This window comes from Helianthus annuus, chromosome 5 (assembly GCF_002127325.2).
Source record: "Helianthus annuus cultivar XRQ/B chromosome 5, HanXRQr2.0-SUNRISE, whole genome shotgun sequence".
Taxonomy (NCBI): domain Eukaryota; kingdom Viridiplantae; phylum Streptophyta; class Magnoliopsida; order Asterales; family Asteraceae; genus Helianthus; species Helianthus annuus.
In genome coordinates, this window is record NC_035437.2 from 14,318,786 (window position 1) to 14,340,732 (window position 21,947).

General features: G+C 36.6%; 3 protein-coding genes and 1 long non-coding RNA gene across 4 annotated transcripts; 2 read left to right on the forward strand and 2 right to left on the reverse strand.

The window, feature by feature from the left end:
• Positions 1 to 386: 386 nt before the first annotated feature.
• LOC110940041 (protein INVOLVED IN DE NOVO 2) lies at positions 387 to 7,725 on the forward strand. Its single transcript, XM_035990668.1, has 5 exons — positions 387 to 2,086; positions 5,683 to 6,137; positions 6,950 to 7,113; positions 7,211 to 7,273; positions 7,348 to 7,725. The coding sequence occupies exons 2-5, from the start codon at positions 6,020 to 6,022 to the stop codon at positions 7,504 to 7,506; spliced, it is 504 nt and encodes a 167-aa protein (XP_035846561.1). The 5' UTR covers positions 387 to 2,086; positions 5,683 to 6,019; the 3' UTR covers positions 7,507 to 7,725.
• Positions 7,726 to 10,008: 2,283 nt separating this feature from the next.
• On the forward strand, positions 10,009 to 14,612 carry LOC110940036 (factor of DNA methylation 4). Its single transcript, XM_022181595.2, has 7 exons — positions 10,009 to 10,225; positions 11,437 to 12,392; positions 12,460 to 12,620; positions 12,685 to 12,753; positions 12,846 to 13,130; positions 13,231 to 13,443; positions 14,175 to 14,612. The coding sequence occupies exons 2-7, from the start codon at positions 11,444 to 11,446 to the stop codon at positions 14,406 to 14,408; spliced, it is 1,911 nt and encodes a 636-aa protein (XP_022037287.1). The 5' UTR covers positions 10,009 to 10,225; positions 11,437 to 11,443; the 3' UTR covers positions 14,409 to 14,612.
• A 1,804-nt stretch (positions 14,613 to 16,416) lies between these two features.
• LOC110940043 (expansin-A4) lies at positions 16,417 to 18,449 on the reverse strand. The gene is made up of 3 exons (XM_022181601.2): positions 18,242 to 18,449; positions 17,619 to 17,937; positions 16,417 to 16,949 (listed from the first exon to the last, which is right to left on the reverse strand). The coding sequence occupies exons 1-3, from the start codon at positions 18,384 to 18,386 to the stop codon at positions 16,640 to 16,642; spliced, it is 774 nt and encodes a 257-aa protein (XP_022037293.1). The 5' UTR covers positions 18,387 to 18,449; the 3' UTR covers positions 16,417 to 16,639.
• A 1,591-nt stretch (positions 18,450 to 20,040) lies between these two features.
• On the reverse strand, positions 20,041 to 20,959 carry LOC110938591. The gene is made up of 3 exons (XR_002591514.2): positions 20,888 to 20,959; positions 20,267 to 20,325; positions 20,041 to 20,187 (listed from the first exon to the last, which is right to left on the reverse strand). It is a non-coding gene; the product is annotated as an uncharacterized LOC110938591 (long non-coding RNA).
• Between the last annotated feature and the right edge of the window lie 988 nt (positions 20,960 to 21,947).

Genomic DNA, 21,947 nt, shown 5'->3' on the forward strand with positions numbered 1-21,947 from the left:
ATGGACATTGTGGGCTGTTACGTAAAACGTTATCGTAGAACAGAATAACTAAGTCATAAGGATAACATTAGCTCGTTGTGGTACGGGCACTCACCATAGCCGAGAAAACCTAATTACTCGAAAGGATATATTAAATAAGATTATCATTTTAACATGGTAATATGTTTGTTATATGTTAATTAACTGCTTAAAGTAATTAAATCAATTTTACACTTGTAAAATTTGACAAAAATATAAAAAAAGACATAATACAGAAGTGTTTGTTGAATAAAATATTTGTGTGGACTCTTTAAGGTGAAAATACAGATCATAAAACATTTTACCCTTTTTATATTTCAGTTGTTTTTTAATTAGCGCTCATGAACATGGTTTTGAAAACCATGTGCGGTAACACAACAAAACTCCCTTCAAGATGTAATGGAGAAAGCATATCACAACCTACATATCTCTCTTTCTCTACGATTATCAACACAGCATAACCATCACAAATTTGTTGCCGTCACCAACCACCGCTGCAGCACACACCACCACCGCACGGTCCGCACCACCATCACTAACGCAACACCGCCACCACCGCCGCACCACCACTAACGCACCACCGTAGCACCACCACCAAACCGTAGCCTTCAACTTTGTCACCACATATCTCTGGTTTCTTGAGCCACGACATCTCCACCAAAGCATCGCGTCTGAGCCGACCACATCTATGTCATCACGGTCACCGCCACTACTTTCCTTGCCGCTACAGCCACCTCCTCGATCCACCAAAGCACATGTAAGTTAAGCAAGGGTTCTAGCATCGTCATCACACCACATCACCGCTTCTCCCTCCGCCCTCTCTACTCTCTCCTCCCCATGCTTGTTTTGGTCATAGACCCGTAGATATGGAGCTCTAATCGGAGTGGTCAACGGTGGAAGTTTGTTTTGCCTGTGTGGTAAAGAGTGGTGCTGCAGATCGCCAAAAAGAACGCTGACATTGGAGTAGTGTTGTAGTGGTCTTACCGTATTAGGCTAGAGAAGGAGTTGGTAGAATGAGTCCCAGTCAGCTTATAACCAATCAAAATGTTCAAAATTGAACAGTAATTATGTGAGGTGAAGTAAATGTGTAAATTAATATAGGGGAAATCTAATGATTTCACACCCAGCGGAGCTTGAATTCACGGTGGTGCTCGAGCCTAAAGTTGATGAGAGCAACTTGAATGATGTCGTCCTACCTGAGGTCACCACCCTCGTGCTCCACGGTGGTGTGGATCGTCTCGAATCTTTCGCAATCAAGATGGATCGTCCTAAAACGAAAGGAGAGGGAGTCGACGGTTCGTTTGTTCTCACCCGTATAGGCTTGAAAGTGTTGTTGGATTGTCCTCCAAAAAGGACCGCTCGAGCGCCTACCCTGCGTGTGGTGGCTCTAAGCTTCGACCCACGACTCGCAAAGTGCTATATCATCTTCTTCGGTCCACGCAATGACTACCATCCTCGGTTTTTTTTGGTGAAGTGGAAATGGTTGAGAGTATCTATAAATTTGGGTGAGGTGGTGGAGTTTGTAAAAAAAAAATAATGAAGAAGTGGGTTGTATTTATAGTGTAAAACTAGAATTTAAAAAAAAAAAAGTTAAGCTTTTTAAAATTTTAAAAGTTAACCGTCAGGGTTAAACAGCTAACATCCACGTCCATTTACCATATGTTGCATCGACGCCAAAAACTCTTCCATGTCGGTGGAGATTCCCCTGCCTAATCAATAACGAACGACGTTGAGAAGCAACAACGTCATCTTTGAACGCTCCCACCGTATGGTGTTACTGGTTCGGTTTTCAAAACCGGAAATAATTATTTAGCTAGCTAATGCATGGAAAGGACTCAAGAGGCAACGGCCACCTAGCTATTTTCTGACGGTTTTCAGACCATTGATGCTTCTTCAGTACACAACAAATCTTTGCTTATCAAATCCAAAAAATATCCGATTTTCTCCGACAACTTTAATCGATCACTTCCGGCAGTCTCGCTAGAGCAAAAACCCTAACGATTCAATTCGAACCTAGGGTTTTAGTACGTCAAACTCCTGCCTGCCTGCCTGGTATACTCTTCTTAAGGTAAACAAGTCCGTTCGTTGTTTTGTGTTTGTGTTGTTTTTTTCTCTGATATATACATACATACATTATACATACATGCCCCTGTTGTTCATGCTATCGAGTTTTTAACAAGGTACAACTAGTCTTTCATATAGATTTGTAATGTTGATCAAAATGTGTTCAGATCTGCTATAACTTCTGCACTTCATAAATTTCGTTACAGAAACAATTTGGAGGTGAAATAAGAGATAACTTTGCATATTTATTTTGTTCAGTATAGTCTCCGTACACGTGGTGAAGCATATGAAGAAAACTCGCTTGAGTTGAAAAAACTCATGGAAACCCTACGTAACATTTTTAATTTTTTTTTCTAAAAAAAGGAAATATACCATACATATATTTGAACATTTTTATAAAAAATGTAAAAAGCGCCGATTTTTTTTATTGTTCAAAATCTGTATGTTACATTTTTTTTGACATATATGCTATGTAACATGGAATTTTTTACAATTTTTTTTTAAAAAAACTGCTCGGCGCTTTTTTGTTCTTTTTTTACAAAAATGTTACATAGGGTTTTTACAAGGGTTTCTTGAGTTTTTTCAACTCATGTGAGTTTTCATTTTATCCTTCCTCTAGTACACATATACATCTATTTTTTTACACTTATCTGTTTCTCCAAATAGATTATTAGTTTTTGTTAAATTCATCATTTTATGGCTTATTTCCTGGTAGTGCACAAAAAACACCGGTTTGTAACCCGAACCAAAACGGGTTCCAACCCATAGGTTTGGGACGGGTTTGTAATCCTTGAAGAAAGTAACCAAGTCATCCGAAGTTCGAAGAATACATTTACTGCTTTATTAGTTCATAATGGGTCGAACAATTTGGGTTTTATGTTTTGTTATTCTGTTTGGGCTGCAGGCCACTAAAACAATAGTCTGTGTCGAACATTAGGTCCGATAGGTTTCATTATGTTGGGTCAGGAAGTATTTGGTCCATATATCACGAACCAGTACGATGAGATAACATAACCGTGTGAACGGTTATTGGGGAATAGACGCACCCCTTCATGAAACGAAGTATCCCTTCATCGTAACTGTTCAGTACTATATATATAACTGGGAACCCGTAGTTCGTGATACCAACAATCCTCTCTTTTGAAACTGGTTTGAAACCAAACCGAACCGGTAAAAAACTGATTTGAACCCGAACCTAAACCCAACCCACTAGACTTACACTAAGGACATGGTTGAGGATATGAATTCCTGGAAACGTCAGATTAAGGTTAAAGACTCTTAGGAGGATGGTATGGTTGGAATTAGGGTGTAAGGGGTGCTCACCTCTTAGGTGAGTCCCCCCTCTTACACATAGCCAACCAGAAAGTGCCACGTCAACTCCCCTCTAACACTCCCCTAATACCCCTTTTCGATGGCGGCACTCCCCTATTAGGGGAGTTGGTTTTTTTTTTCTATAATGATGCATGTTTACAAATTAAAAAAAGATTAATAAAAATAAAAATTAAATAATAGACATTTAATTAAATTAAAAAAAAACATTCGAACTAGAAAAAAAAATACATTCAAACTAGAAAAATATAAAAACAAACTACTCGTCGTCCGAATCAACTTCAAGGTGAGGCAAATCTAAACTTCCGAGATGCTCAACGAGATCGTGTTTTAGCCTCCAATGCGTGTCTTCGTCAATGAGCTCCGTATAGGCTGTATCATCGAAGACGGGTTCGACTGGAGGATCTTGAATATGTACCGGTGCTATCGCCCTTCCGTCGTCTTTTATAATCATGTTGTGTAAAATAAGGCACGTATACACGATGGACCTTATCTTTCTCACCGTTTTCGAACGCATTGGACGATTTAGTATTCCCCACTTCGACTTTAACACACCAAACGCCCGTTCCACATCTTTTCTTGCGGCCTCGTGTTGCCTCTTGAACTTTTTTTCATTCGGGTCGTGTGGATATGGAAAAGACTTCACAAACACGGAACAGGTAGGGTAGATCCCATCAGTAAGATAATACCCGCGTTTGTATAAGTGGTTGTTCACTTGAAATGGACAATTTGGCGCCGTTCCGTTTCGTTGAGCAAGAAATAACGGAGATTGTTGCAGCACGTTGATGTCGTTTTGTGAACCCGCAGGCCCACAAAAAGCATGCCAAATCCACAAATCTTGAGACGCTACCGCTTCTAACATAACCGTCGGGTATTGATGATCGCCTCTCATGTATTGTCCACGCAATTCTGTGGGGCACATTCTCCAGACGAAATGTGTACAATCCAGACTACCCAACATACCAGGTAGGTGATGCCTCTCCTCATGAGCCTGATACAATAGCGCGACGTCGTGGCTCGTTGGTCTACGTAGGAATTCAGCGCCATACCTTTTACATACCGTCTCGCAGAAATATTCAAGGCACTCACGAGAGGTCCTTTCAGACATATTTAAATACTCGTCCCCCTCGTCTGGTGGGTTACCGGTTGCAAGTTGTTTAATTGCCGAAGTAACCTTTTGCAACGGTGTAAAACTTTTCTTCATTCTCCCGTCTAAGCCTTCTTGAAACCACTCGTCATACGCTTCCACGTCACTAACAATTTTTAGGAACAAAGACTTGGACATACGAAACCTGTGACGAAAAGTATCTTCATTAAATTTTGGATTTTCATCAAAAATAATCGGCCATGAGTGTCTCGTGGCCCCCCTCACGATCTCGACGGACATAATTTTTTTTACTAGACGATGCCGTGTCTAGTAGCTCCGCTTGTTGGATGAGATTTTGGAAGAAAATTAAGCTACTATCGCTTGACGATGCATCTCCATCGTCGGGAAAGTCGGGTAGGGTAGAAAGAAACGGAAGCTTGGAATCCATTTTGTATTTGAAAGATTGGAGTTTGAGAGTTTTGGTGTGAGTTTGAGAGTGGTGAGTGTGGTAAAAAAATTGATTTAGGTTGTTTAAATATATGTTTTTTAAAAAAATTGATTTTTATTTTTTTTAATCAAAATGACCGTTTTTCAACGGTCTAATCTCGAACAATGTGCCATCTTCACGCGGTAACTCCACACCCAAAACACACCCTGAATCGGGACCCCGCATTGATGGCGGCGGTGTTCCCGATCGGGGAAACCCATCACCGAAACGACCCACCGCTTACACCCCGTACACCCTTAGATTGTTGCCTTGCACGTTTTTTTTTTTCTGTGTGTGTGTGGGTAGGTGTGTGTGTGAGTGTGTTGTGGTCTTCGAGTGTTATCACTTGCATTGGCGAAGGATAAAAGGGGCGGGGAGGGGCGCCCGACCCCCCGAACTTTTCGCTTAGTAGTGTTATATATGTAGTTTTCGTATAGAAATTTTTGGGTATATACGTTTTCGACCCCCCGGTTCTATAGAAATTTTTTGGTATATACGTTTTCGACCCCCCGGTCATTCGGGTCAAGCTTCGCCACTGATCACTTGCATGTGTGTTTATATATTTTCTCCTTTTTATATGTTTTCTCCGATTGCATGTTTGGTAGCCCGCAAAGAACATTTTAGTAAACTATTTTCTTTGTTGATTGAGTTCCTATGTGCCTTTATTTGTTTTTATGACTTATTTTTTGAACCAAAGATGACTGGAGTGAACAAGGATACACCTCAGTCGAAGTTCATGCTCTTTTGAACCAAGACGGTCATCCCTCAGGGCTTGCTGTCGTTGAATTTGGGAAAAAGTGGGATGGATTTTATGTCATGATGTTTATGAAGTCGTTTGAGGTAGACAAACATGGCAGGAAAGATTGGTTTGACGGGGAAAAGTGCAAAGGTGATAGCTGTATGCGTGGATTGCAACCGATGAAGATTACAACGCTTATGATCTTGTTGGGGAATTTCTTAGAAAAAATGGTGATTTGAAGACCATCGCTGATGTTCAAAGAGAAGATGAATCGGTGATTCGTGGGTTGAAAACTATGATAGATGAAATGGACAAAAGAGCTGAAGAAATGAATAGTGAAATAAGTAAAGTAGATATTCAGATTGAAAATGTTATGAAAGAAAAAGAAATTATGACTGAAAACTTCAATAAAGGTATTATTTTCAAAATTGTTTTATGAGGTGTAGTTACATATGTAGGATAAAGTTCTTGTACAAATAATCTTAACATACTAAACATACAAATTGAAGGAAAACTCAAAAAGACAAGGTGGTATTTTTGTAATTATCAATAACTATCAAAGTTACTCTACAAATATACCTAAAAAACCTAACCCCCCCCCCCCCCCCCCCCCCAAGCTAAAAACCAAACCCCTAAAAAACCTAAAAAAATCTTAAAAAAACACACAAATTATTTTATGAGTAAGGTTAACATACAAAAAGCCTTATCATACATCACGTAGGAGACAATGTTAACCGTTGGATCAGGGGTATAATCACGCATGGGACCACATAATCACACATGGGACCACATAATCACGCATGGGACCACATAATCACGCATGGGACTATAATCACGCACGTTCTATGATAATAACGCACGTTATATTTTTTGTCATGTATGTTAATGTAGGTTAAGCCATGATGTACATTATACTTTCTCTTATTTTATTTTATTTTTTAACATTTTTTATTAAAAAATCGCTACTTTTAGTAGCAGCCCGAAATGTAGCGAATTTTTTAATAAAAAATGTTAAAAAAAATTTTGTGTTTTTTAGGTATTTTTGGTTGAGTTCACATTTGTATAGTAACTTTGATAGTTGGTGGTAATTACAAAAATGTCACCTTGTCTTTTTAAGTTTTCCTTCAATTTGTATGTTTAGTATGTTAAAATTATTTGTATTTGATCTTTTGCCTACATATGTAAGCGCTTGTATCTTAATTTGATATATTTTGTTCTTGATTAGATAAGAAAATGATACAAAAGAAGACTGATGATCATCTTAAAGCAATTGCAACTGAACATGAACAGGCCAAGTGGCTGCTGGATGATCGTGAAAGGGGACTGAAAGCACGTGAAGTTCTAAATGACTCTGAGAAAAGAAAGCTCAACGATGAGAAAAAAAGAATGGTACCCAGATTTGTTTCACTTATGTCTTTTATTTATTTATTTATTTTTTATTTTTGCGAATCCGCTGAATTATGTGTTGAGATTCTTTTTAGCACAGGTGGAAACTTTGGATCCTAATAAGGCGGCTGAGAAAGTGTTGAATTTAGCTAACGATCAAAAGGTTTGTTCACATTAAAGCATGTGTTTTTTAATAAATTTTGTATAATTCGATTTGATTAATTATAAACATGGCAGAGAGAAATAGAAACACTTCACCAGAAAATCGTCAGGCTTCAAAAGAAGCGTGACGAAAAGCAACGCTTGGAGCAAATGAAAGGAGTGTTGGAATTGATGATCTTGAGGCAAAGCGAAAGAAGGAATCAATTCAGAACGTTATTTAAGAAAAAGAAGTGAAACTTAATCGAGTACAACCCGAGTGGCAGATGTCCGGTGCTAGAACTTTGGAACACGATGGTTAAATTAGACTGTTGTATAACTTTTGAGGGTAGTTTAGACTTGAAGTTGTAGTATTAACAAACACTTCATTTGGGGGGTGTTGTTTTAGGCATAACACTGGTTTTTCTCTAAACACCTTCTGGAATTATAAATTATATGCGCAATGCTAGTTCTAGACCTCTTATCTCTTGATGCTTTGTGAAAAGCATTTGTCAATGCATTTTAATAACTCGATTTTATAGAAGTTATAATTCAAATTAACATTTTACCATATTTTTTTTCCTGTTTAAAAATTATAATCCTTTTGGCACTTGGCATTTTTTTCGAGCAAGTAATTCTAAAAGCTATTGAATCACTTTTAATACAAAAAAAGATAATGTATAAATCACATACCTTAGTCATAACCACTTAGATGAGATTATTGATTAGTAATGTTAAATTGTTTTGTAAGACAGGGATATGTTTAATTATCGGGTTTAAGGACACGGCACGTTTAATAAAGTTAAATTTAGCATTTCAACAACACGAATTACGCAACATGTTTATAATGATCACTGATACGCGTCACTAACCCGTTTACCACAAACACTAACTGTTTCACTTTGTTTCAAGTATTAACATGTCGTCTTATAAAGTGGTAGATGATGATAGTTAAAGAATGTGGTGTTATAAAGTGGTAGATGATGATAGTTAAAGAAGATTTGTATTAAGATATAAGAGCATTCGCATTGGAGCCTCTATATTTACTTATGAGTGGGTTCTCTATATTATACAGAGTGGTTGTGAATCGTAAGAGAAAAAAATGTTACTGTTTATTAGTAAATTCAGAGAAAACATTGTTCACCCTCTATAATTTTTATTATTTTTAAAGTAGTTGTGAGTGGGGTGAGATAAAAGTATAAAAAAAGTTACTATTTAATTGAAAAAGTAACGAGAGAGAGAAAATAGTAACTTTTAATATAATTTATCTACAATTTACAGTTTGTAATTTGTAAGCTGGTATGGAAATATAAAATTTAAAATCCACGTCAGCAATGGTATGGTAAATAGTAGGGATGTTCACGGTTCGCTTTCAAACCGTGAAACCGCCCAAACCGGTCATCGGTATGGTTTCACGGTCGGTTTTTTTAGTTATCTTTCGGTCGGCCGGTGTCAATATTTTCAAACCGTAACAAACGGTTTGGTTTACGGTTTATAGCAAAAAGTCAACCGTAATAAACCGAATCGGACCGTAAGATTTTATTTTATTATTTTTTAATATTTTTAATATTTCATATATTATATATATACATAAAATATAAATCTAAATTTAACCTATAAATAAGCAATTAATAATGTAAACTTAAAATAGGCCCTTATGTGAAATTTCAATTTCAAAATTTTCAACAGAATACACGTTGGGCTATATTCGAACTTTCAAATTTCCCTTTTTTTAACCCTAATAAACAAATTTGACGTTCACAAGCTTGTTTTTTTCTTTCATTTTTTCATTTTTAGTATATAAGCCCAAATGATCTAAACCATGAAACTGAACCGGAACCAAACCGTTACTAACGGTTCAATTTGGCTCGGTTTAAGAATTCAACGGTTCGATTTCGATTTTCAATAATCAAAAACCATAATTAAAGCTATCTCCATCCACAACCTTCTCCAACCCAACCTTATAATAAAAAACTAATTTCTCTCTCTTCCACCTACACAACCCAACCTACCTCAACCTTTTACTTACATTCACAACCCAACCTTTAATTTTTTTATTAAATATATATTTTTATGCTTATTATTTATCCATAAATATGTTAAAAATAATTACAATTAATATTTTCATTTGAAACCGATTTGTTTTAAAAGCAAAATAAATAACAACAATATAATGAATCTTTTATTAAAAAAACACATACAGTCATCAAACATAGTTAATAAAGTTATCGAAAAAAATCTAACGAACCAGTAAGATCTGTACTTATGGAAAACAAAGATATATGCATTTTTTATAAAAAAAATTAATTAAAAAAATATATTTTTTTTGAAGAAACTCGGTTTTTGATAAAATTTATATCGATATATTCACAAAAAAAAAGTTAAATAACACTGTGTTGTCAGATTTTTTTTAATAATTAAATATTAAAAAGTTATTAAAGAAAATCATGTTTTAGTTAGAATTAATTGTTATAAAACAAAAATAGAAAACATAATTATAAAAGAACCACTAACAATACAACATGTGGCATTTATAAAATAATAAAAAAATCATCAACCAAAAGTTGGCACACCAACTTCGTCTTGAGTTTTAACTGATTTTTTTATTTTTTTTTTTCACTTTTTAGCCAACGCCAAGTACCAACCAAGGTTTTGATCACTAATGGTTGTAGACGGTTTAGTTCAATGTTTGACCCAAAAATCATCCAAACCAGACTATCAACACCCCCTAGTAAATAGGCAGCCAATGAGGAGGAGCTTGTTCATGGAAGAACGCAAAAGACACCTTTCTTTCTAGACTAAACTAAACTGGTTTTTCACTTCACATTCTTCAAGACAGACGCATCACGATTCGCTTAATCCGCTTCTCGATTTTCTGCGGAAACTTTGCTCTCTGTTTCATCCATACTTTCCGACGTTGTTTGGTGTACCAAAAACCCTAGGCTTTTAGTTTCTTTCTCTGCTGCTTTACTTCAAGGTATACATACAACTCTAATCTTTCTATTCTCTTCATTTCTTAACGTTTTCCCAGTAGGTTTTTCACAGTAGATCAAAGCGCATCATAACGTCACTCATCAGTTTATTATTATTGTAACATTTGTAGTTCATAAAATGTGTGTAAATTAATATTAATTTACGATCATGTTGCAAGTCTCTCATACTTATCTTTCCCTCCAGTTTGTTTGTTTGAGGGTAAGTTAAGCTCAATTTTGTTGCTTATTTTACTCTAAAGCGTGGGTGGGTGGGTGGCTGGATGGATGGACTGTATAAAAAAATAAACCCTAGCTTAGGGCCCCACGCTCCCAATTTTCTTGATTGTATACTAAACCCCCAACATGTTTATCATGATCACTAAAAGTTACTAAAACTCTAATGTGTGTGATTGTGTGTCTTTTAGAAATCATATATAATACATGTGTGTCATTATATTTGCACGTGTTAGGATCTTAGGCAAAAAAGATGTTTTTCTATAAACCGTTTTGGGCCCCAAAATAGGTTGAGCCGACCCTGCCCAATGTTATAGGAGTTTTAGTTGTCATCCTTGTTGATGCTTATTGATGTAGCGTGTGAAATGATAATGAAGAGTTGATCACGTTGATTCTGTGAACACCTGAGATTGTCTTCCCCAAACCCCAAATTCGACCCAAAAGGCAGAGAATTTGAAATGATAAGATGGTTTATTGCAAAATTGATGAATGACCATCTGAAGAACATAAATTCAAAGTGGGCCAATAAAAGGCCATGGGCTAAACACAAGCCCAAAAACAAAGTGCATAAAACGTGAAAAAAAAACACAAAACTACCCGTAACTCCCACTAGAATGCGTTTTATGGACCGAAACTTGGGCAAGGCCCTTCCGGGTCCCTGCCATGACGTGCTCCTCGTTTCAAGCTTCTATTTGACCGGTCGAACGCCCAAAACGGAGACCCGTAGCCAAAGTTATGTTTGTTTTCGTAAATCACCCTTGGAAGCTCGATCATGAGCCTCCAGTAATGCCACGGCTTGATCTTCCACACTTGGGCCTGAATCACTTGTCTTCCGGGACCAGTAATGTTTGTCATTGTTGGTATTTATCTCTTGTTGATTTTGTGATCTTGTGTGTATTATTTTCCTGGTGATATTTTTGTAGATGTTTCCTTTTAGAAGTGACTCAATTGCTGTGTTTGATATATTGCAATTTACAAATAGGTGCAGGATGACTCAACCAAGTAGAGATACAGTTAACGTTGATCCCGAACTCGAGAAGTACAAACACAAGTATCACAAGGACCTAAGAGGCGGTTGTTACAAAATTCAGTTTTCAGAAAATATGTTAAAATGTCCCTTCTGTCCTCATAGCAGAGACTACTGTTACGAGGACCTCCTCAGACACGCGAATCGGATAGTGAGAGAATCAAAAAGTGCCAGTTTTAAGGATAGGGCCAAACACATGGCATTAATCGAGTATTTAGAGAACGACTTTTATGCTAGACGCAAGTGTTTAGAGTCACAACAACAACCAACGCAAGACTTTTACGCTAAACGAAGGTGTTTAGATTCAACAAGTGCAGACACAACTCCAAAGCAAAACGCTAATGAAGAGCTACTTGTTTGGCCTTGGATGGCTGTGGTTGCTAACATTCCTGTTGAATATAAGAACGGTAAGTACGCGGGTGACAGTGGTAAAAAGCTAAAAGATGACTGGACCGAAAAGGGTTACAACCCGGTCAAAGTGTATCCTCTGTGGAGCTCGCAGGGTCACTCGGGGCTTGCAGTGGTTGAATTTGGGCCAACGTGGGCCGGTTTAAATCATGTTATGAGGTTTATAACGGATTTTGAGGTAAACAAACATGGGCGGGAAGATTGGTATGGTAGGGAAACGTGCAAAGACGATAAGTTGTATGCGTGGATTGCAACGGATAAAGACTATAACTTGTACGGTCTTGTCGGGAATTATCTTAAGAAAAACGGTGCGTTGAAGACTGTGGCTGATGTTCAAAAAGAAGAAGCGGTAATACGATCGAAATACATTATGGGCTTGACTACTATAATAGATGAAAAGGACAAACAAAGTGAAAAAATTAAAAGGGAAATAAGCAAAACGGATATTCAGTTGAAGAATGTTATGAGACAGAAAGAGAAGATAACCGAGGATTTTAATAAAGGTATTATTTTCAAGATTATTTCTTGAAGCTTAACAAACTTAATTTATGTATTTTCGTTCTTGACTAGAGTTGGAAATGATGCAAAAGAAGGCGGATGAGCAGCTTAAAATGATTACGACCGAGCATGAACAGAGCAAACGGCTGCTAGAAGATCGTGAAAAGGAGCTTAGAGCACGTGAAGCTAAAAATGAAAATGAGCAAAGGAAGCTTGACTATGAGAAGAGAATGGTACTCGTATTTTGTTTTACGTATGTTTTTTTTTTCTGTGAATCTAATGATGTTTTTTTGGCAGAACGAAATGGCAATTCAGGAGCAGATTAAGGCAGATGAACGGATGTTGAAGTTAGCTGTGGATCAAAAGGTATATCGACATTTGACAAACTTTTCTGATATCAAATCATGTGTGTTTTGATTAATTTCGTATGAACGTTACGTTGTGTAAAAATATGACAGAGAGAAAAAGAAAAGCTTCACCAGAAAATCATCAAGCTTGAAAAGAAGCTTGACGAAAAGCAACGGCTGGAGCTAGAGATCAAGCAAATGAAGGGAGCCATAGAAGTGATGAAACACATGACTGAAGAAGATCTTGAAGCAAAGAACAAAATGAAATCACTTCAAAACGATCTCAAAGAAAAAGAAGAGGAACTCGAGGGTTTGGAAGAGCTTAATCAAGCGTTAATAGTTAAAGAACGAAAGACCAACGATGAATTAGTCGACGCTCGTAAAGAGCTCATTTTTGTGAGTTTGTTCTCTTCCGGAATGAAGTCATTGATCCAAAGCGATAAAACGTAATTGAAATTACCTTCTTATCCTGGTTTGTTTGAACTTTGAACAACAGGGTTTTAAGGATAACGCGAATACTGCACAGATTTTTGTGAAGAGAATGGGGGACCTTGAAGTAAGACCGTTTATCGTTGCTGCGCAGAGACATTGTTCGAATAAAAAGAAAGCAATTGAGAATGCAACAAAAATGGTATCTTTGTGGGAAGATCATCTCGCGGATTCTAGCTGGCATCCCTTTAAAGTCGTCACTATTGGAGAGAAACCCACGGTATTACATACGTTTCTTTCTTTCAGCATGGCCGGCCCTGAGGGTAGGCGGGGAGGACCACCGGCCAGGGCCCGATATTTCGAAGGGCACGTTATTCTAAAAAATCTGATATGCATAAGTAAAAAAATAAATTAATAGGGTATACCCATACAAACACCAACATAGGACCACTTACAAAACTATTTTTATGGGTTATAAATAGAGTTAATTACTGTTTTCGTCCCCGTGGTTTGTCAAAAATCACTATTTCAGTTCATTAGTTTAAAAATTGTGATTTCAGTCCCTGTGGTTTCACTTTCGTAACCAATTCAGTCCCTGTGGTTTCACTTTCGTAACCATTTCAATCCATTTATTCTGTTAGTACAGGGACTGAAATGGTTACGAGGTGGACTGAAATGGTTACGAAAGTGAAACCACAGGGACCGAAATCGCAATTTTTAAACTAATGGACTGAAATAGTAATCTTTGACAAACCACAGGGACGAAAACAGTAATTAACTCTATTATTTATTAGCCAATTGACATTGGGTTTAAATCTTTAGTGAGCCCAATACTCAATTTCGTGAAGGCCTAAGGGCACGTTTTTTCGAGTTCGAACAGGGTACATGAATTCTCAGAGCCGGCCCTGTCTTTCAGTTATATAAACTTGTGTAACATAAAACATTGATTAGCCATTTCACATTTGTGTTAGTTAAATAAAGTTGATGTGTGAATGAAACATGATTGTGCAGGAGATTCTGGATGAAGAAGATGAGAAGATTGCAAGCTTGAAAAATGAATGTGAGAAAGATGTATTTGATGCTGTTGTCACCGCTCTAAATGAATTAAACGAGTACAACCCGAGTGGCAGATATCCAGTGGCAGTACTTTGGAACAAGGGGGAGAAAAGGCCTGCGACGTTGAAAGAAGGCGTTGAATATCTTCTTTATAAATGGAAGCCTCGTAAAACACGCAAACGATGTTAAAAAAGATTGCAGCCACCTGATAATTTTGGTGAGGAGTATTAACTTTTAAACTTAAAACTTATAGTATTAACACTTCGTTTGGGAGTGGTAACCGAAAACACGACTTGATTAGTATTTTGTGCTATATTCTCCATCCACACAGAAGGTGGTTAAGTTTATGTGATTATATGGGATTTATCTAAGGGGCTGTTTGTTTACTCTTAATGAGGCTCTTAATGGTTCAGACCTCTTACTGGTTCAGCACTTAATGGTTTAGAATGTTTGTTTCACGAGCATATGTCTGAATGGTTCAGACATTTGCCTCTGAATGGTTAAGATTTATACAGAGTCCGTCTGAATGGTTAAGACCTTTAATCTGAATTGGTCAGACATTTGCTTCTGAACAGTTAAGCATTATACAGGCTCTTAATGGTTCAGACCTCTTACTGGTTCAACACTTAATGGTTCAGACCTCTTACTGGTTCAACACTTAACCATTCAGATGTTGCCAAACAACCCCTAAACCTTAATCTCTATTGCATCTTATTAACATCTTCCTCCCGTCTCTTAAATTTGATCATTTATGTTAGTAAATTTGATTACACGTTCGTGAATGAGACTATGCGAGGTTGAACGAAGTACATTATAACATTTTGCAGTAGAATTAAAGCGAAAAAAAGTTGTGTGATAGGTTTGATAAAATATTCCTAGATGTTTTGACATATGGCAACTTGAAGTAGAGCATATGATCACTACACCCTGTACAAGTGTTATTAATAATATCTTGTATATTTAAAAAAATTCATTTATACAACTTGGCATGAAAGAAGTCAAGAACCATATTCCAACCTTAATTAATAAAAATAAATCATGTGGATATGAGGGGAATGGGAAACTTTGGGATAAAGTCAATGATATCCCACATGGGGGCCCTAAAGTACACTTTGATATGTTCATAGTGCTAGTTCTAGACTTAAAAGTCTTTTGGTGGTTTGTGAAAAGCATTTGTCCCAAGAGAATTCTGAAGAGCATATTGGTTTATGGTATTATACTAAACTAATATATAGACTGCAGTATGTAAATACTGAAGATTAATGTCTAGCATATTATGATACCCATGGTAACAAATTTGGTTAATATTAGGGGGGACGGGGCGCCACGTGATCATCGATTGGTCACGCGTGGAAGCTAATGAAACACCGCTGCCACTGCCTTTTATCACGCGTGAAGAATAAAACGCGTGGCCATGAACACGCGTTGTTGTTTTGTTGTTTTGTGAATGATTTTGATAACGGAGATGAGTGTGTGGTGAGTGATGGGCGCCCCTACCCCCTTATGAAGTTGATATTACTTTTAATGTTCCTTGTTAATAGATATGGTAAAATGCAACCTCATTTACTTTTAATGTTCCTTGTTAATAGATATGGTAAAATGCAACCTCATGACGGTGCAAGATGGTTGTATTGTTATATCTTTTGTTTGAACTATTTTATCGGTTTATGTGTATCATCCTCATGACGGTGCAAGATGGTTGTATTGTTATATCTTTTGTTTGAACTGTTATATTGTGCCATTCTGATCACTTTCTTGCTAATGGGCGACTTCTTATTTCTGTATTCTTTCTATATTCTTTGACTTGTTGTGTTGGTTTGCTGTTCGTTTTTCGAGCCGAGGGTCTCTCTGGAAGCAGCCTCTCTATCCCTAGGATAGAGGCAAGACCTGTCTACATCCCACCCTCCTCAGACCCTATAAGTAGCTCTGCTATTTGTGGGACTTACTGGGTATGGTTGCTGTTGTATCCTTGCGCAGGGGACATGCTAATCTTATCAAGTCCGCATAAAACTAATAATCGTTTTATGATGATGCTAAAAATTTAGAGTTTGCTATACTTTTGAAAAATAGTAGACTAATATTATGCATTATGTATGATGTTACATTTAAACAGAATTTTCAAATAACCATGGTTAAAAATAAAAAAAGATTGCAGCCACCTGATAACTTTAGTAATAATATATAAAATCAGCTATAGTTAGAATTGAAACACCAACTTAATTAGAACAACATATAATTAATATCATCATACTTTGCAATTTGGTTGACTAAGACCGACACTGTTTGCAAAGGTTTGTATTTTTACAAGAAACGATGATTTTTTTAAGTAAACACCAAATGCGACAGTTTAAATCCAGTCACTCATGGAAACAAATTCGAATAGATTAGAGGGGTGGGAATTGTGTCCATTCCGGCGTTCTTCATACCCGAAAGTTTTTCCCGGTGAAGGTTTGACCAAATTGCCAGTTAGCGGGTACAATGTTCCATGAGGTGGAGGTACGTCGGTCACTGGATGTAACTCTAAAGGAGAGTGATTGGCCGGTGAGAACAGCGTTAGATTGCCAGTTTTGACCCCAGTTTCGACTCATGCTCATCCAATTGGTCTTTGTGCCTTTGACCCACGCCTTTTGAATATCACCCGCACCCGCAACGTTGGTGATCAAAACCAAGTTGAAGTAACGGAAACCGTTAATTGTGAACCTAATCCCTCCTGCTTTTCTACAAGGGACTCTACAGAAATAAATCATAAACACAAAGGTTAGTTTCGTCAATATACATACATAAGGTGTTGACATGGTATAGTATAGTAAAAGTGTTGTGGGACCTACAAGCTTTATTCTTATCACGTGCCGGTTGTCGTACCACCGGTGATTACAATCGGTACTTTCCCTCTAAAACATACTCAATTTTCTTTTTTCTTTTTTTTTTAAATTAAAATAACTACTATTTTTTATTATAGATATAACATTTTTATTCATACATACTAAGTTACATTAAAACATAAGATACACGAGCAACAATCGGTAATTTCCCTTAAACTCCAAAAGTCATATCAGAAATAATTTCTTATTTTTTATATTTTTAAACTCCAAAAGTCATATCAGAAATAAGATAAGTTTACACATGGGCGAATATATATATGGTACAATTAACAAATGGTCAGCTTTTTTTTTTTAAATCAAAGTCAAATTAAAGTTGCAATTCTTAATAATTTTTGTATACAAGTAAAAAATAGTACACATTAACGAAAAAAGGTACTTTTGGTGTAATGTCAACATGTGTTTACTTTAATTAATTATTAAAGTGGTTCAGGTTCAAGTCTCACGAGTAGAACTTAATAAAAGTTAATCGTGTGTTGTAGGTTAAAAAACTAAGAACGAAAAAAGGCGCAAAACATACCGGCGGTAAGAGACGGGGACGATGCCAGCACGATACTGGGCGATTTTAAGGAACATGGGCATGGCTAGGTCGAAGTGAGTACGAGGAGGGTTACACCAGCCGCCATTGTCATTAGGTAAGGCGTAATTCGGCGGGCAGAAGTTGGTGGCGGTGATGAAAATGGAGGGGCTTCCGGGGAGGCACCACTGTGGGGTGTTAACACACTTGATTTCGAAGCACGCACCGCAACTAAACCCGTTGTTAAAGAGCGCCGTGCTTAGCGCCGCCGTGTTAACGCCGTATCCTTGGCTGTATAGGTTCCCATATCCACAAGCACCTCCTGTGATAATTGAAAGTTAAAAACAATCTCAATAACATGCAATGGGAATTAGTGTACCAAAATTATTATTAACGCTACTAGTAGTCTAGTACTAGACTACTAGTAGCGTTAATTACTAAATCATTTTTTAATTACTAAATTATTTTTCTTTTGAGTTGCATAAATTCTGAGAATACTTGTAATTTATAATATATATATAATGTTATCCGGTTCTTAAATCCGGTTTGACCAGTGGACCAGTAAGATGTCTAGTTCTGAAAACATTGCTTAGGACAACCAGGGGCGTAAAAAGATATGAACATACCCATTGTACCGGAGGCGTCACTTCCACCGTAAAACGTGGCATGAGCACTTTGCCAAGGCCCACCGGCGTAGTTTCCGGGGATTCGGGCCTCGGTCAACGACAACAAACAGAGTACCAGGAAGATAATGCCGCCGGTGATTCCCATTTCAATGAATTGTAGAGAGAGAAGACTGAAGAGAGAGTGTAATGGTGGGTTTGGAGGATGAAGAGGAGGGGTGTTGGGTATTTATGGAGGGAACTTATGGGTGAGGAGGGTATTTATGTAAATTCATTTTTTTGAATCACTGTTTTGCGCGTATAAATTTGTTTTTTTTCTTGCTGTTAAAGAAATTAAATAAAAGTGGATGTTTATTAATTAGGAAGAGATTGTGTGGGGCCGCTGAAAAAGTTGCTTGTTATATTGCTGGTTTTGACCGGTTTGGAATTATTTGGACCGGGGTGTAGATAACCGGATCCCACGGCTCTTACATCATGACATTTGATATGTATCACGCTAATACTTCAGTGGTCCGTTAGTGATCTAAATTTGTCGTTAAAAAAAACTCATGAGATGCTAGAGATTCAACATAATTATGTTCCCAATTTCGTACAAATTTTAAGTAATTATATATTTTCAGATTTCAGGTGCTTTTCTTATCATTAATATAATAAATTGAAAATCCAGTAAAATAAATTTAATCTGTCTCATTTAAATTGTAAGTAATTATTTACTTACTCGTGTTACCAATAACAAGTTATCTCGATTAATTTTTAACTCTTAAATACTTCTATACTTGCACCTTACAAAATTTGAAGCATCCAAATTCTGAATTTTCCACCTCTTAGATGAAGGTGAGACACCTTTGACTTTACCGTCACACCATGTTCTTTGGAGACAATATAAAAAGAATTATAACATTTTATAATAAATATAACCTAAAAAACCATATACTATACAAGTAAAAACATTACGATACTTGATAACTTATAACGTGAAATTTTGTTCATTTAATAGTATGCTAGGTGTAGGACCCGTGTAACCACACGGGTAGGTTTAGTAATGATCGAAATCAAATACTAAAAAACAGATTATAATATATCATTTAAATTTTGGTGTTTAGTTCTATATCTTTATAAAGTAATATTAAAGACACTGATGAATGAGTACAAATGGTGAACCAAGGATTTTAATCATTGTGGAGACGTAGATATCAAGAATTTAGCCGTAAAATAACAACATTAGTTATTTTATTTATAGCGTTACTATCTTTATATAAGTTTAGTAGTTCGTTTTTTATAAGAGTTGCCGATGTGTAAAAAAATGATGTCTCAAATACAACCCACCCTAAAAAGCGATTGTGGCGGACTCCTTTTACAATTATTATTGAATAATAGAAAAGTCAATTATCAAATTTACACAACAATAGAATAATAAAGTGCATAGTCACTTCAAATTTACACAGTTATAGCCTATAGCCTAATCCATGTTTCGTAAACAAAAAATGATCCAAAAATGATATGTACGTTGTGATTTAATCTACTTGGTCCAGACAACCATATCTATCTCAGATTGTGCAGCTCGATATAGTTCTAGCCGCTTTCCTATGTTTTGACGCCTTTGTGTTATATCCAACAATTTACCCAACTGTCTTCCCTGCAAATAAAATAAATTCAAAACACTATATAATAACAAACACAAAGTGTTGACATTTTGCTTTTATTTAACATATACAAAACATAAATTTACCTCTTTTGCCCCCAACTCGGTGAAGAAACGATCGAGCAAGTTACGTTTGGCCTCGCGAACTTGACACTACACAACGGATTTGGGAATCGAGTGTCTTAAAGTTCCAACCACCATGTGGACATATGACAGATTCCAAGTGCTGAAATGATGAATCAAGGATTGTTCTGCTAATGACAGTCTGGAGGCCCGGAATTCGAGACTTAATGACAGGTTCCAAGTGCTGAAATGATGAATCATGTAGTGAGCAATTATATATGTTTTGAAAGAAGTATAAATAGTGCTGAAAAGATATACTCTACCTTGGAAAGCAGTTTTCCTAAATGCTCGGACCCCATTCTGTTAGCTAGATGACTGTATTCTGGCAAATTAGTAAAAAACCAAAAAAAAAAATTAACTCAGCAGTGGCTAGAAACACTGTTTTAACCCAACAATGGTTTCAAACACTGTTTTAACCCAACAGTAGTTTAAAACTCTGTTTTAACCCAAGAATGGTTTCAAACCACTGCTTTAACAACAGTGTTTTGACTCAACAGTGTTTTCAAACACTGTTTTTTAACCCAACAGTTGCTTGAAACACTGTTTTAACCCAACAGTGGCTTGAAACACTGTTTTAACCCAACAGTGGCTTAAAACACTGTTTTAACCCAACAGTGGTTTCAACCACTGTTTTAACCCAACAGTGGTTTAAAACTCTGCTTTAACCCAAAAGTGTTTCAAACCACTGTTTTAACAACACTGTTTTGACTCAACAGTGGCCCAAATAATTTTCATTTATTATATATAACCTGTCTATGTAAATAGTGTGAGTGTTGAAAGTGATGGTAAATCAAACTTACAACCAAAATAAAACCCTACATGATACAATACCACAATATTAGATGTGTAAACAATGACGATAAGTTGTATTATGGAAATTATACCTTTCTTGGAAGGGTTGTAAGCAATCCTTTGAGAAGTAGGTGAACATTCCACTTGCCAGCCTTGAGAACGGCTCTAGACGATTCGACGCTAGAATCCGGTTAACCTCCTATAAGAAGCAAACTTCCTACAACAAACAAAAAGCGAAACCACAAAACCTGTTAAGTAACCAAATAAAAAATGAGAAACATAGATGTCCGAAAAAGAAGAGTAAATTGCTAAAATCGTCCCTGACTTTTGTTCATATTTGCTAAATCCATCCCAAAAAGTTTTTTTCTCATAGAGACCACTGAGGTTTTTAAAAAGTTGCTAGATACATCCAAAAATGGTTTTATACTATAAGAATATTAAATTGAAGAGCGGTAATTTAGTCATTCTTTTAATTTACCCCCTTTTTACAAGGTTATTAAATGCCCTTATAGGTTTTAATTTAACGTTGTCATTGGTATATTTTTTTGGTTTCATTATACAGTTAACACTGTCATTATAGGTTTCATTTCATATATTAACGCTGCACAAGTGGTCGAGATACAGTTAACGATGTTCGTTAACTGCTGTTAACTGCTGCTCGTTAACTGTTGTTAAGTGCTGTTAACTACTGTTAAGTGCTGTTAACTGCTGTTAAGTGCTGTTAACTGCTCGTTAACTGTTGTTAGCTGCTGTTAACTGTTGTTAACTGCTGTTAGCTGCTGTTAACTGCTGTTAACTGTTGTTAAGTGCTGTTAATTGCTGTTAACTGCTGTTAAGTGTTGTTAAGTGCTGTTAACTGCTGTTAGCTGCTCGTTAACTGCTGTTAGCTGCTGTTAGCTGCTCGTTAACTGCTGCTCGTTAACTGAAGGTCGTACATATTGTCTACTGTTGGTTAACTGCTGCTCGTTATCTGCTGCTGTTCGTTAACTGCTGCTCGTTATCTTCTGTTGTTCGTTAACTGCTGCTCGTTATCTGCTGCTCGTTAACAACGAATAATCCATTTAATAACCTTGTAAAAAAGGGGGTAAATTAAAAGAATGACTAAATAACCCATCATACTTCTCATTGTTGAAGGTCCATTTGAGTTTGTCA